This window comes from Metopolophium dirhodum, chromosome 3 (genome assembly GCF_019925205.1).
Source record: "Metopolophium dirhodum isolate CAU chromosome 3, ASM1992520v1, whole genome shotgun sequence".
Taxonomy (NCBI): domain Eukaryota; kingdom Metazoa; phylum Arthropoda; class Insecta; order Hemiptera; family Aphididae; genus Metopolophium; species Metopolophium dirhodum.
Genome location: NC_083562.1, coordinates 7,983,205 through 7,997,924, shown reverse-complemented (window position 1 = coordinate 7,997,924; position 14,720 = coordinate 7,983,205). Strand labels below are relative to the sequence as shown.

Here is a 14,720-nt window from a genome sequence, read left to right as displayed (position 1 = left end):
AGTTTTTAATGAAACTTTTGCTACTATAAAAAAAGGAAGTACATTTAATAGCTACTGTGTATTGTGGCATGAAGCTCTTAGTGGTAGAAAAGCTGAATGTATAACTGATTCTATAATGACAGTTATTAACAAAGAAAGAGATGTGCAAAAGTTTGTATTATGGGCTGACAATTGTACAGCTCAGAATAAGAATTGGACATTGTATTCAGCATTGTGTTATCTATGTTAATCAAATGTTGGTATGTGTTGTAAGCAGGGTATGTAGTCAGCACTGGGTCAGAGATAGTGGGGTGACCGGTGGTGACGACGGGCAAGCCGCAAGCAGTCGGTCATGCGCGTCCATAAAAACTATTGCTCTCAAGAGCTTTATAGACAAGTCATAAAGGATTTAAATATATCTTTAAGAAATCCCACAATTGATAAATGTGAAGATTGCTCTACCTATCAAAATATAATTGAAAATTCTACTGATGAGAATGAAATTAGAGATAATACTACACTTTTGGAAAACCATAAAGCCAAGGCTTTTGCAGCAACTTCGAAATATAAGGAAGATTCTAAACTGAGTATCGAGTCAACTTGTATCTACTCAATGGACTTACAAAAAGTTATATTAATTCCTAATATGCCAGATACTAAATCTTCTTTTTTCACCAGTAGACTAGTGGTATTTAATGAAACATTTGCTCAATTAAAACCAAATGCCTTAAGCCACTGTGTACTTTGGCATGAAGCCATTGCTGGGCGTAAAGCTGAAAATGTAACTGACTCAATATTGGCTTTAATTAGTAACCAAAGAGATGTACAAGATTTTATTTTCTGGGCTGATAATTGCACTGGCCAGAACAAAAATTGGACCTTATACACTGCATTGGTATGTAACTTAAATTCAACAAATTCATTATTTCAAAATACAAAATCAGTAACAATGAAATACCTAACTAAGGGTCATACCCATATGACTGCTGATGGGGTGCATGGAAACATTGAAAAAAAATTTAAACAAATAAGGCATATATATGACTTTGAAGACCTTAAGAATTGTATTTCTCAAAGCCGACAAAATTTAAATATTTTAGAATTGAAAGATTTTTATGAGTGGCAAAACAAAAAAAGGACTACCAATGTAAAAACAGATACATTGTATGGATTTAAAATTAACAGTGTTGTTATGGCCAAATTTACAAGAGGATCGACTTCTATGGAATACTGGACAGATTTTAATGGAGAGCCAAAGACTTTAGACTTCATACAAAAAAAATTTTTGAAAGGCATTAAAACATAATATGCTCCTAAAAAAATTGATCAACATAGAGGAATTAACCTCAGTAAAAAAAAAGGAATCATTGACAAACTTGTTCCAGCAATGCCAGAAAACAGGAAACATTTTTAGATAAATCTTCCAGTGTCTGCCACTTCAGAAGATTTGGTTGATGAGATGGACCTTGGTAATGCTTTCATAACGGATTATGAATAAGACTTAATAAAGACTGAATAGTACTTTATGATTATTTTATTATGTTTTACTATTATTTATTTTATTTATATTTGTTGTTATTATTATATAAAACTGTAAAAATTGTTCTACCTGAAGACTAGGTATTTTCAAATTATATCTTTTATGTAATAAAGAAAGTGACACATATTTGTTTTAATTTTTTAATTGTATTACAATTATTTTATTATGTTTTACTATTATTTATTTTGTTTATATTATTTTGTTGTTATTATTATATAAAACTGTTTATTGGTTTTTGATAACTTTCATACAAGTTTGTGAAAATACTCCACTTAAAAAACAATTTAAATATTTGTTAGTTCATTGGAGTTAGGGGAGTACTTAGACTTCATTCTAGGAGGAATAGGGCGACTCGATTTTTCACTATGCCACGTCTTCTTGCCGATTGATAAATAGGATTTATGATTTTTCAAAATATTGAATACAAAATATAGATCTAGGAGGAGACGGTTGACCCATCACCCCTCTTAAATACCCCCCTAAATGGCCTTAGTTTTTATATAAAAATATAATTTACACATACTGTTTTCAATTAAATGTGATAGGATTTTCAAATTTTTCTATAAATTTCAAAACACAGTATCTACAATTACAGCTTAATGAAACTGCTAAAAATACCATTTTGTCGATTTAAATTGAATTCTATGTATTTCCTTGATAACGATATGAAGTTTCAAGTCATAAGGATGAAGTTAAGTTGGCGGCCTGACGTACTTTACAAAAATCATTTTCATATCAAATTATGAAAAATACAGATACTGTGTTTTGGAGTTGTACCACGATTTAAGATATCTTAAATCGTGAGTTGTACAGCTTGCTGAAATGGTAACAGATAAAAATTATCAAACACGTCATGTTTATCCTCCCAAATTATCACTAGTTTAAGGTTATATTGACAGAAGTATAAGATAAGCAAAAAAAAATTGGCGGGCTTTTGTGGTGATAAGAGAAAATGTCCACTGTAATGGACAACGGGTTTATAAAAATACAAAAACAAAATTAAGCTTGGGCGCTAAAACAGTAATAATAATTGTCCATTATAATGGACGTTGGGCCTCAGGAGGATATAATAACTACTCACCTGTACACTGTCTACTGTCTAATTCTAGTTATATTTTATATTACAATCATTTACTTTATTTTAATACTATTATTATTTATTACATACTATATTAATATAATATGAAAGTAGGTACATAATATTATATTCATATTATAGTATGTAATAATTTATCTTATCTTTCAGATCAAACCATCTTTTTATATTTGTGTGGACCATGAACTAAGAAGAATTAGGTTCATGGTGTGGAATTAGAAACCCATTTGATAATAAGTACGCATGCAACGTATGCATAGATTAATTCTAATTACGCGCCTTTTCAAATTCGAAGTAACAATTTATATAATATGCGATATTAAACTTGGCGGTAATTTAAAATTGACCAATGAGAGTGCGTAGTTAAACACAGGTGCCGAAACCGACCCCAGAATGCTTATATGCTTCCTGGTCCGACCAATTTCGAGGACGATCGATGAAAGTATAACACTATAACGTCAGACACCAGTGTGCACCGCAGCTACTATACAGCTGTATACAAGGTTTTATTCACAACGGACAATCGTCGTTGAGAGTGAGAACTATATATGGTTTTGTTTCTTGTTCGTTCCGAAAGCCCAAGCAGACGAATTCAAACGTTCATAAAGAGTTTAAAAACATTTGTTATGAACTCTTCGTATATGTCTTGTACGTTCACCGCCTGCTGTGAACTTTTTTTCACAATAGCCGCACTCGTATGGTCTTTCACCTGTGTGTATTCTACAATGTACAACTAAAGCTGATTTAGCAGAAAAAAGTCGGCCACAAACGTTGCAAGCATATGGTTTCTCCCCGGTGTGCGTTCTTTTATGTATAACCAGAGTGTCTTTGTGCGAAAATGAATTCCCACAAACGTCACACGCATATGGTTTTTCCCCAGTGTGCGTTCTTTTATGTGAAATCAAATGTGCTTGCCGCGAAAATGAATTTGCACAAACGTTGCAAGCATATGGTTTCTCCCCGGTGTGCGTTCTTTTATGTCTAACCAAACTTCCTTGCTCCAAAAATGATTGGCCACAAACATTGCAAGCATATGGTTTCTCCCCGGTGTGCGTTCCTTTATGTCTAACCAAATTTCTTTGCGCCATAAATGACTTGCCACAAATATTGCAAGCATATGGTTTCTCCCCGGTGTGCGTTCTTTTATGTACAACCAGATGTTCTTTCCTTGAAAATGAATTTGCACAAACGTCACACGCATATGGTTTTTCCCCAGTGTGCGTTCTTTTATGTGAAATCAAATGTGCTTGCTGCGAAAATGAATTTGCACAAACGTTGCAAGCATATGGTTTCTCCCCGGTGTGCGTTCTTTTATGTCTAACCAAACTTCCTTGCTCCAAAAATGACTGGCCACAAACATTGCAAGCATATGGTTTCTCCCCGGTGTGCGTTCTTTTATGTCTAACCAAATTTCTTTGCGCCATAAATGACTTGCCACAAATATTGCAAGCATATGGTTTCTCCCCGGTGTGCGTTCTTTTATGTACAACCAGAGTTTCTTTCCTTGAAAATGAATTTGCACAAACGTTGCAAGCATATGGTTTCTCCCCAGTGTGCGTTCTTTTATGCATATGCAATTTAGATTTACAACTAACCGTTTTAAAACAAACATCGCACTGAAGAGGAGTGTTTCCAGTGAGAACATTTTCGTGACTGTGTAGACCGTTGGCGTTGTTAAATGTTTGATTACAATATTGGCCATAATACATACCTGTGTCGGTCATAGTTCGATATTCCAACGTGTGATCGTCCAAAGAATCAAACAATTCCAATTTCTTTTCGCCGTCATCGTCAATAGAATTATTACTATCATAATATGTCTCCATATACATGTCTACTGATTGAAGGGAATCGTTTTTCGAATATTTCTTATCGGCCTATAAAACATTAATTCAAAATAATAATTAGATATTCTAAAAGGGGGATAACAGGTATAAAAAAAAATACCATTACAAAACTACAAAGGAATAATAATAATATAATATATAATTGTTAACCTATTTTCTTTGTTTTTGTGCTGTATGTAATCCAACACTGATTCTGTTTTTACATTATTTGAAATACTTAATATTTAAAATGGACAATTCAGTTAACCATTGCTGTAACATACTTTTCCTCAGACCTCAACCAATTTTTAATGTGTTGCATACTAAAAAAAATATGTTTACATGTTACAGAAAACCGAACTTATTGGAATTATAACTGAAATTTGAAATAAATTAATTATGTTAGGAAACACTCTTTTTGAACTGTTTTTTTTTTAGTAAAAACGTCATAAAAAAAAATTATACATAAAATAAAGAAATCGTTCTTTTATTACATTATTTTTTAGTGTTCTATAACAGTGGCTGAATTAAAGATTGTGATTGCTAAAGCACCTACAAGCAACCTCCTAGTTGCGCCTATGCAAAACCATATCAAATTTGCTCAGAATCGATTAAGATGTATAGTTGAATGTAGTGATTTTATAATAAAGTCATCTTAACCTAAGTAACTATACATTTATACATTTTATTAAAATCTAAAAGTAATGGGTTGTAAGTACTAAATATTAATGATTGATACATTTATAAAATATTTATGGGTTTAATGTAGGACCCTACTATAATTAATATTTAATATTGACAACATTTTGAATTTAGATGACAAATAACCATTCTATGGATTTCTGGGAAGAATGGAGGGTTGCCACAATACTATTGTTTTCTATTAAAAATTGTTGAGCCTCGTAATTTAAAAATGTTCCCTTTCCACCGTATCACTCTTTAACAGATACTTCACTACTTCTATAGACTATAATGATTAATGAACATCAAATTTAATTAAATATCTTAGATGAAAAAAAAAAAAATAATAAACTATTAAAAAACTAATACCAACCTTAAAAGATTTTTTCTTATCTTTCTTTTTGTTCTTGAATAATTTTTGAAATCTACAGAAGAATAGAATAATTATATTTTTCACTTCAATACAATTTTGTTATAAAAAGAATTACAAATTTATCATACACACAAAGAATATTTTGTTTATATTTACACAAATTATTATAAACAAAAATGATGAGCTAATTTTACTTATTCTCATACTCACAAATCAGGGTACTCCTCTTTTTGGACTTTTGAAATTCTCGAATTATAAGGAGTGTTAATCATGGCAGGATCTATTTAATTAAAATAAAGGTATAATATAAGACAACATTTTTAACTCAACACAATACAATTATTTATAATATAAATTAAATTAAATATTTTAGAATAAATATCTATACTTTATTGTTTACCATTAGTCTATCTATTTCTCTCTTATAAGTGATTTATAAAATTAATAAGATAGTATAAGTAGACAAATAGTTTATAATATCCAACCAAGACAGTTAACCCGTCGAACGGCGCACGGGGTAAATAATTACCCCAGACATTTTAAAAATGTTTATAAAATATATAATATGGTATGTGGATATTTGATCACCTCAATAGCCTCAAATATTACAATTATGCAAAATATTGTTAAAAAAAAAAAAAAAAAATGTTTTTATAATCACTCTGTATAATGTTAACTCTCTTTGTATATCTATATATTTCCGAGGGGTAAATTTTTATCCCATGCACGTAAATGAGACATCTAAATCCATGCGTCGTTATGACGGGGTTAAAAATATTTTCAACAGTTGTCCTACATTTTACAAATTAGTTTTGAAGAAATACTCAATAGGTTTATGTATCATACGCAATGATAGTGATAACACAAATTTACTATCTAAGGTTAAGGCGTTGGTTGCGACGCACACCGGCGGGTGGAATTTTTCTTCAGGCAAGTTATGGTGTTCGGAGAGAAGTGCAGCCATCCCCCACCCGGGCATGGTAAATACCTACGGGTGCCCAATAAAAAATCTGCTAAACCAAAAACACTCGTGTTTACAAACATACAATTTCCACCCCTACAAACAAAAACAAACAGCTAATGGCCATAGTTGCTGGGCTTCATATTCAAAAAGAAAAAAAAAATTACTATTATAAAAATAAAACTAATATTGAAATATTATGTGTCAGAAAACAAATACAATTTATTAATATATATCCTCAAAATTAAAACATACATAAGAATTTAATAGATACACTTTGTTTTCATTTTTCCATTTGTTAATACAAAATACTCAACATGATTTTGATAGCCAGAATATATATGGAATAAAATAACACTAAAAACATTTACAAATTATAAATTAAATAGATATAGATACATTTATGCATTCATACTATATTGTTTCAATTTTTAGTCAAACCCTATATAATTTTGATAAGTGAGGTCCTATTGAATATGTTAATTACTTAATACTTTTAATATGTGTTAAACAAAACTTTTTACTCAAATCTAATTTTTGTAGACAGCATAATATAATACAATTTGAGCATTGATATACTACTAAATATTTAAAATAATAAATTATTCCAAAATCGGTTAATATCTTATGGGAATTTTGTTGTGTTAATAGGCAGTAATAGAAGTTTCTAAAACATTTATTTCAGAAGATATTTGTAAGATGCAAATTTTACCATTGTGAATCTCATTTGACTGCTCTTCAGATATATATTTTTTCAGGTCTTCCATATTTTTAATATTTCTTTGTATAGATTCATATTTTGACAACTCAGTATCTTCTTTTATTGCCATCTAAAATTAAATTTTTAGGAATACAAATATAAAGCTCAGCATGTTTATTTCTTTTATATAAACAAATCCAGGGCAGAGGACCTGTAACTCAAAAAAATCACTAAATATGCACTTAAATGTATAAAATATACATTTAAAATATGCATTTTAAAATTAATATTTTTGAATACAAAATAAGCATTTTTTCTGTAAATACCTATAATTTTAATGAATATATTTTAATTTATGGGTTTTCAAATACTTCTTCAAATTAATGTATAAATTATTTCAACTTCTTTTTTTTTTAACATTCATTTGAATATATACAATCTGTAATAATTTACAATGAGCATATGGGATGGAATACAATTGGCTTTCAACTTCTAAAAAATAATTGACAAAATATTTCAGTTTCAAATAATCAAATGTTTAGTCTCGAGGCGTGTTTCTAGGAAAAACATGTGTCTGGGAACAGCCATGACCATATTAATATTGAGATCAACATTATTTTGGTTGTGAAAATAAATAAATAAAAACTTCGACCAAAAATTATTAATAAAATGATTTAAGCATAAACGTATTTGTGTCGTACACAGCTATTTTTGTGACTGTGCAAAAAAAAATATACAAATGCTTAAAGTCCTCTGCCCTATAGATGACCAATAGCTTTCAAAATCTGCCTCTATCAGCATTTGACATATATTACTTATAATTCAAATAAATTACAAAAAAGTATAAATAATTAAAAATAAAACAATAAATACCTTAGATTTTTTCTTCTTTAACTTGGACTTTTTTAATGGACTTAAAAACCTAAACCAAAAAGACAATTATTCACTAAACAATGAACTAAAATCATAAACATGCAATTATTAACTAATATTTAATTAAAAGCAAATATAGATTCTTTGCTCAAAATCTAAAAAGTTCATGCAGTTCTATTTCCCATATTCCCCAAGGCGTAAATTATTTTTTACAATTGGAGCAAATGACTAAATTTTGAACTGAAAATGATATATTCAAAAATGTGTTGTTTATGATAAATTAACACCTAAGTTTAGATCAATGAGAGCCCAATGTATAAATTGAAAAAAAAAATGTTTAATGTCTACAATAAATATTATATATTATATAAATCATAAACTAAATAATAATGATACTAAATACTAATAAGTAATTAACTTTTTTAGATACTTACAATGTCAATTCTTCATCATGTTCTGAAGCATTTGCAATTTGAATACTTATTGTTGAATTGTCTAAATATGTTAATAAACATATTAAATATTAATACAATTATACATCATGGTTACAAAAATTACGCACCTTTTTTTAAATTGGAAGCACTTAAATTGATTTTATTTAAATACTGGACATTGTCATCACAGGTATCATTATACAATTGTTCTACTTTCAATGAACTTTTATCGTTTTTCAAATATATATCTTTTTGTACCTAAAGACAACATAAAAATCTTATAGGTAATAAGTATCAATGTTTTTTAAATTTAATATCAAAACAAACCATAATTTTATCTCGCTTCTTTTTCTTCTTCTTTTTTTTAAATCTACAATGTGCATAATAATAAAATACAATACCACGTATGAACAATATTTTAATAAACAGGAACCATATACATGCATTTTATATTTATAAATTTATTAAAAATTAATTAAAATGTGCTCAAGAGAAGCCGCAAGATTAAAATCAGAGAAGACACACCAATAAAAAAATGTTTAATGTAAATAAAGCACAAAATTAATTATGTAACTTATCATTAAATGCACAATAAAAATAAAATATGATTGTATAAATCAATTTAATCATTCATTGATAGGTACTTACAACAAGACATCTTCTGAAGCATTAGCAATGGAAATCCTTCTTATCAATTCATCTGAAAATAAAACAATTATATTAAATAATATTCAAATAAAAATATAGATCATAAACATCATCGTAACAAAAAACCCAGACCTTTGTTGAAATTATAGTCCATTGTTTCGTCTTTATACAAATGCTTGTCATTGTCATCACAGGTATCATTATACAATTGTTCTACTTTCAATGTACTTTTATCCTTTTTCAAATATTTATCTTTTTGTACCTAAAGACAACATAAAAATCTTATAAGTATCAATGTTTTTTAAATTTAATATCAAAACAAACCATTATTTTATCTCGCTTCTTTTTCTTCTTCTTTTTTTTAAATCTACAAAGAGCACAACAATAAAATACAATACCACGTATGAACAATATTTTAATATATGTACAATAAATACAAATATGATTGTATAAAGTAATTTAAACTTTAATGATACTTACAAAGAGGTGCCTTCTGAAGTATTAGCAATAGGAATATTTCTTGGGAATTCATCTAAAAATAGAAACCAACACATAAAATAATAATAAAATAATAACATCATAGAAAAAAAATCGGACCTTTGCTTAAATTTGAATACCCTGTTTTGTCTTTAATCAAATGTTTGTAATTGCCATCACAGGTCTCAGTATAAAACTTCTCTACTCTCAATGTAGCTATATCGTTTTCGAAATTATTAACATTTGGCACCTAAAGACAACATAACAGTCTTAAAGGTACCTAATATTATTTTATTTTACTGTCAAAACAAACCATTATTTTATCTCGCTTCTTTTTCTTCTTTTTTTTTTTAAATCTACAAAGAGCACAACAATAAAATACAATACTACGTATAAAAAAATATTTTAACTTACATTTGCATATTAATACATACATTATTTGTTTGTAAATTTCAGTAGAATTTTATTTAAACGTGTAAAGAACAGTCACAAGATTAAAATCAGATAATACACAACAACAAAAATGTTTTAATGTGAATAATGCACCAAATTAATTAAGTAACTTCTTACTTAATGTACAATAAATAAAATATGATTGTGTATAGTAATTTAAACCTTTAATGATACTTACAAAGAGTCGCCTTCTGAAGTATTGGCAATAGGAATCTTTTTTGTGAATTCATCTAAAAATAGAAACCAACACTATAAATGAAAATAATGAAATAATAACATCATAGTAAAAAAAAAACGGACCTTTGCTTAAATTAGAATACCCTGTTTTGTTTTTAATCAAATGCTTGTCGTTGTCATCACAGGTCTCAGTACAATGCTTTTGTATCGTCAATATAGATTTATCGTTTTTTAATTTTTTATTATTTTGTACCTGATGAAGATAGTATTAGTTTGAAATATGAATTTTTTTTTTTTGAAGATAACAAACCTTTTTTTTGCCTTCTTTTTTTTTTTTCTTTTTTTTTTTTGATCTATTATAAACATTACAATAAAATACGGTTATAATAAACGATTAGAGTATAATATTATAAAAGTTGTCTTTCAACATACCATATATTTTTATTGTGAATGGCTAAGTAATAAATATATAAGTGGTTCATTAACAATTCAAATTTTTAGTAGAAATATTATAATGTTTAGATATATAAATTTATAATTTAAATTATACCCATTACAGTATAACCAAATGTGTTTTTTATTGACTAATTATATTTTAACTTTTAACAGTTATATATTATTTGTAAAATACTAAATGTATATAATACTAAGTAGGATATATAAGAACAATATTTTTAAATTGTATAATGTAAGTATATAGTTCTAAATATCTAAAAAATAGTATGTTAGAGGGCCCGGTGCCAGTTTTTCAAATTTTCTAAAATTCTATTTTGAAAATTAAATTTTATATTTTAGTTTTCACCTTAATTATAATATTTTTCTACTAATCTACTACCCTATACCTATTTAAGGAAGGGGGTTGATAGAGAAAGTTAATAGAATATTATCCTCTATAAGTTTCAAAAAAAAATAACCAAAGTTGGTTGATTTTACAGAACAGGAACATTATTCCCATATAGTGTATTTTTGTGTACAAAATTACATTGGCACAATAAAACCTCAGTACTTTAATAAAATAGAATAATTATTCCTAATGTTTATCATTATTATATTATATTTATTTTTATAATAAATATATGTTAATATAATTTAAATTTTTATAATTAGTTAGGTAGGTATATTCTAGTGAAATTTATGAACCACTATGTAATGCAACTTATTTATAATTATGAACTACCTGATCATCGGAGACAATTTGTAGATTTAAGTATATACCGTAAAAATAATATTATTAATTAATTTAAAGATGCATAAAGACAACACTTATTGTACAGGGTAGGAAAATGTTAAAGACTTATCCATAACAGATTTGTAGAAAAATTAATTTTTGAATTTGAGAATATTCAGTCTACATTTCATTAAGCGTATTGTATTATTGATCTTATAAAATTCATACTTGTTCATTTATCGAGTTGTAAGTAATTCATAGTATAGGAAAAAATATTTTTAATCTAAAAATGACGGAAATATTAACTGCAATTGTTTTGGCTGAATAAATAAATAAAAAAATATGTGACTGAATTAAAATAATTTGTCAGAGAAAATAGTGCAATAATTGTATTTAAGTAAATAGTCACTGTCCAAGCGTTCCTCGACTCACCACTCCCACTTACCCATCCAGAGAAAAACTTCACACCAAATGATTAATTCACGATTCAAAAATACCAACTCAAAAAATCTCTGGGTTTTGATTTTATCACAGCCGAAGTGGCCAGATGTTTACCAAAACGTGCTATTATTCTACGAACCCACATATTCAACGCGATTCTGAGACTCCTATTTTCCACTTCTTTGGAAGTTTTCTACAATTATACTAATTCCAAAGCCAGTCAAACCCCTCGACTCATCTTCTTACAGACCGATTAGCTTGCTCCCCTTTTTATCCAAAGTTTTAGAAAGACTCTTACTCAAACGCATTCTTCCCTTTAACAATGCAAATAATATATTACCAGACAACCAGTTTGGTTTTCGCGCCAAGCATTCTACCATTCATCAAGTTCACAGGGTTGTTGATGTGATTACTTTTGCGTTTGAAAAGAAGTTATTTTGCACATGCGCATTCCTTGACATCTCACAAGCTTTCAATAGAGTATGGCACGAAGGGCTGCTTTTTAAACTTAAGAAATGTATACCCCCAACTTATTACATTCTCATTAAATCTTATCTTGAAGACCGTTACTTTCAAATCTGTCATGGTTCTGCATATTCTAATATAGCAGGTATTAGAGCTGGCGTCCCACAAGGAGGAATGCTCTCCCCAATTATGTTCAATATTTATACTTCAGACCAATCTACTATGCCTAATACCTTAGTGGCGGACTATGCAGATGACAAAGCAATAATATCAACTAGCACAGACCCTGTTCTAGCTTCCACTTATCTTCAATATCATCTCTCAAATGGAGGAAATGGCGGTTTAAAGTCAACCAAACCAAATCAATTCATACAACTTTCACTCTCAAACAAGCCCAATGTCCGGCTGTAACTCTCTATGATATCCAAATTCTCTCAACCCCTACGGTCGAATGTCTTGGAATAACATTCGATCGCCGTCTAACTTGGGTACACCATATTAAAACTAAACGGCTGCAACTGAATTCCCGGTCACGCATGCTTAAAACACTCCTCATCAATAATAAACACACAAACTTAAACACTAAATTACTAATGTACAAATCCTTACTCAAACCTATATGGACCTACAGTCTCCTCCAACTATGGGGTAATGCCAAAATCTCAAATCTTAAAAAAATCCAAACGTTTCAAAATATTACATTAAGAAAAATTACTAACTCCATTGTACATAACAAATCACACCATCCACACCGATCTCCGTCAAAAAACCGTCCAAGAAGAAAATACTTCTATAAGCGTTTTCATGATCATCTCATAACCCACACAAATCCTTTAATCCGTGAATTAGCATCAAACAAAATTCCTGGTAATCCTCATCGACGACTAAAAAGAAAATGGTGCAGAGATCTCCTAAGCAACTAAAAAATTAATGAAAAAAAAAAAAATGAACGGTTAAAAAAGTAGTTAGTCAAGTCAATAGTAAGTGTCACTACTGTGTGGCTTCTTTCAACAATCCCATTCATGTTCACGTAATATTTTTAGCCCATATTCTTATTGTGCCCCCAGGGTACAGATTGTATATTTCATTTAAAAAAAAAAAATTGTAAATATAAACATATATACAATTATCTGATGTAAAAAATTCATATTTTCAGTATGTTTTACAAGTTTAAGGATTATTAAGAGAAAATGTAAAGGTTTTTTTAAAGTATAATAGAATAATAATTTAAACTAGATATAATTTAATATCTGATTTATTTTATAATAATAATAATAAAACAAGTTTTAATGTTACATAAACTTATATGATGAGCTTAAGCACTTCATTGTAATTTTATTTTATTAATTATAACAATGAACAATAATTAAAACAGGTATTCAATGTAAAAAGACATACTAACTAAATCTATACTTAACAACTATTAGTGTATAACTGGGATGGTATTTTTATACTTAAAATAAATACTAAATTATTTCATAATAACAGTCAAAGATACTTACAATATCAGTTCTGTTTCATCTTCAGCTGAAGCATTAGATATAAGAATACAATTTATCAACTCATCTAAACATTGAGATAAACTTATTAAATATTTTATTAATCAAATAATTTCATTATAGCAACAAAAACAACAGACTTTTGTTTAAATTGTTATTCCTATTTAGTCTTTCTTGAAATACTTGTTATTGTCATTGCATATTATTCCTATTTGTAACCTAAGTTTGCCTAATTGTTGATCTGATTCAGAACCATTATCTATTAATATCTAAGAATCGTCATTATTATGAAAAAGAACAAATATAGAAAAAATTTGAATAATATGCAGACACCAGGCACCAACAATTACAACTACATATAAAAACCTCAATGGATAAAAGAAATTGAAATTTACTTTTGGTTTTTTTTTGTTTCTTGCGTTTCTGAATTTCGCGTTTTATAATACTTGCTATTGTAACAAAATCTTCTGTTCTGGTAGCCATTCTTCTTCATTCCAAAAATTATAATCATAAATACAATTACATATAGGTAGGACCGGTAGGTATTTACTGTTTCTACTAAATAATTAAAAACCTTCTAAATTATGACTTATTAAGTACCTACATAAACAATATATAGTGTATATATATATAATACATATTGTTTACCCAAGTCATAATTTGTATTATTTTGTAATCATCCATGCATTGAATTGATTTCTGACACTAAATATCGAGAATAGAACAGAAAGTCAGAAACTAAGAATTTTAAGAATATAATAATATGAATATATGAAATACAATTCTAAACTTGGTATTTCTACACGATATAAGTAAATAACAATTAAATAAATTTTGTAACAGTACACATAACAGTACACATTTTTAGTGTATTAGGCTAGTCACTATTATCACAGATAGAACATTAAAATAATTAAATGATGGCCATT

General features: G+C 28.1%; 2 protein-coding genes and 1 pseudogene across 6 annotated transcripts in view; 1 reads left to right on the top strand and 2 right to left on the bottom strand.

Moving 5' to 3' along the window:
* Window positions 1-4,453, bottom strand: part of LOC132941975 (regulator of G-protein signaling 7) — a 21,320-nt gene extending 16,867 nt beyond the window's left edge. The window contains exon 1 of the mRNA XM_061010250.1: window positions 4,327-4,453. The gene's annotated coding sequence lies outside the window, so the exon portion shown is untranslated. The remainder of the gene's footprint in view (window positions 1-4,326) is intronic.
* Window positions 332-828, top strand: LOC132940085 (uncharacterized; annotated as a pseudogene).
* Window positions 722-14,720, bottom strand: LOC132941973 (zinc finger protein ZFP2-like). 5 transcript variants are annotated; one of them, XM_061010245.1, is made up of 20 exons: window positions 14,440-14,720; window positions 14,193-14,349; window positions 13,795-13,858; window positions 10,529-10,571; window positions 10,342-10,471; window positions 10,220-10,271; window positions 9,902-9,944; window positions 9,709-9,838; window positions 9,592-9,643; window positions 9,436-9,478; window positions 9,244-9,373; window positions 9,112-9,163; window positions 8,791-8,833; window positions 8,592-8,721; window positions 8,464-8,524; window positions 8,030-8,078; window positions 7,169-7,286; window positions 5,706-5,775; window positions 5,496-5,547; window positions 722-4,492 (listed from the first exon to the last, which is right to left on the bottom strand). In XM_061010245.1, the coding sequence occupies exons 2-20, from the start codon at window positions 14,272-14,274 to the stop codon at window positions 3,227-3,229; spliced, it is 2,610 nt and encodes an 869-aa protein (XP_060866228.1). In that variant the 5' UTR covers window positions 14,275-14,349; window positions 14,440-14,720; the 3' UTR covers window positions 722-3,226. The 5 variants fall into 5 exon arrangements, with proteins under 5 accessions (XP_060866228.1, XP_060866227.1, XP_060866226.1 ...); XM_061010244.1 differs by having other exon boundaries at window positions 14,187-14,278; XM_061010243.1 differs by having other exon boundaries at window positions 14,187-14,349; window positions 14,440-14,719.

Bases quoted from the DNA above. Each gene is read 5' to 3' on its own strand.
- LOC132941973 (XM_061010244.1), bottom strand. From the start codon at position 14,274: ATGGCTACCAGAACAGAAGATTTTGTTACAATAGCAAGTATTATAAAA. The intron at 9,839-9,901 runs GTTTGTTTTGAC...TGTTGTCTTTAG, and splicing joins AGAAGCGAGATAAAATAATG to GTGCCAAATGTTAATAATTT. The intron at 5,776-7,168 runs GTAAAATTTGCA...TTAATTAAATAG, and splicing joins GTCAAATGAGATTCACAATG to ATCCTGCCATGATTAACACT.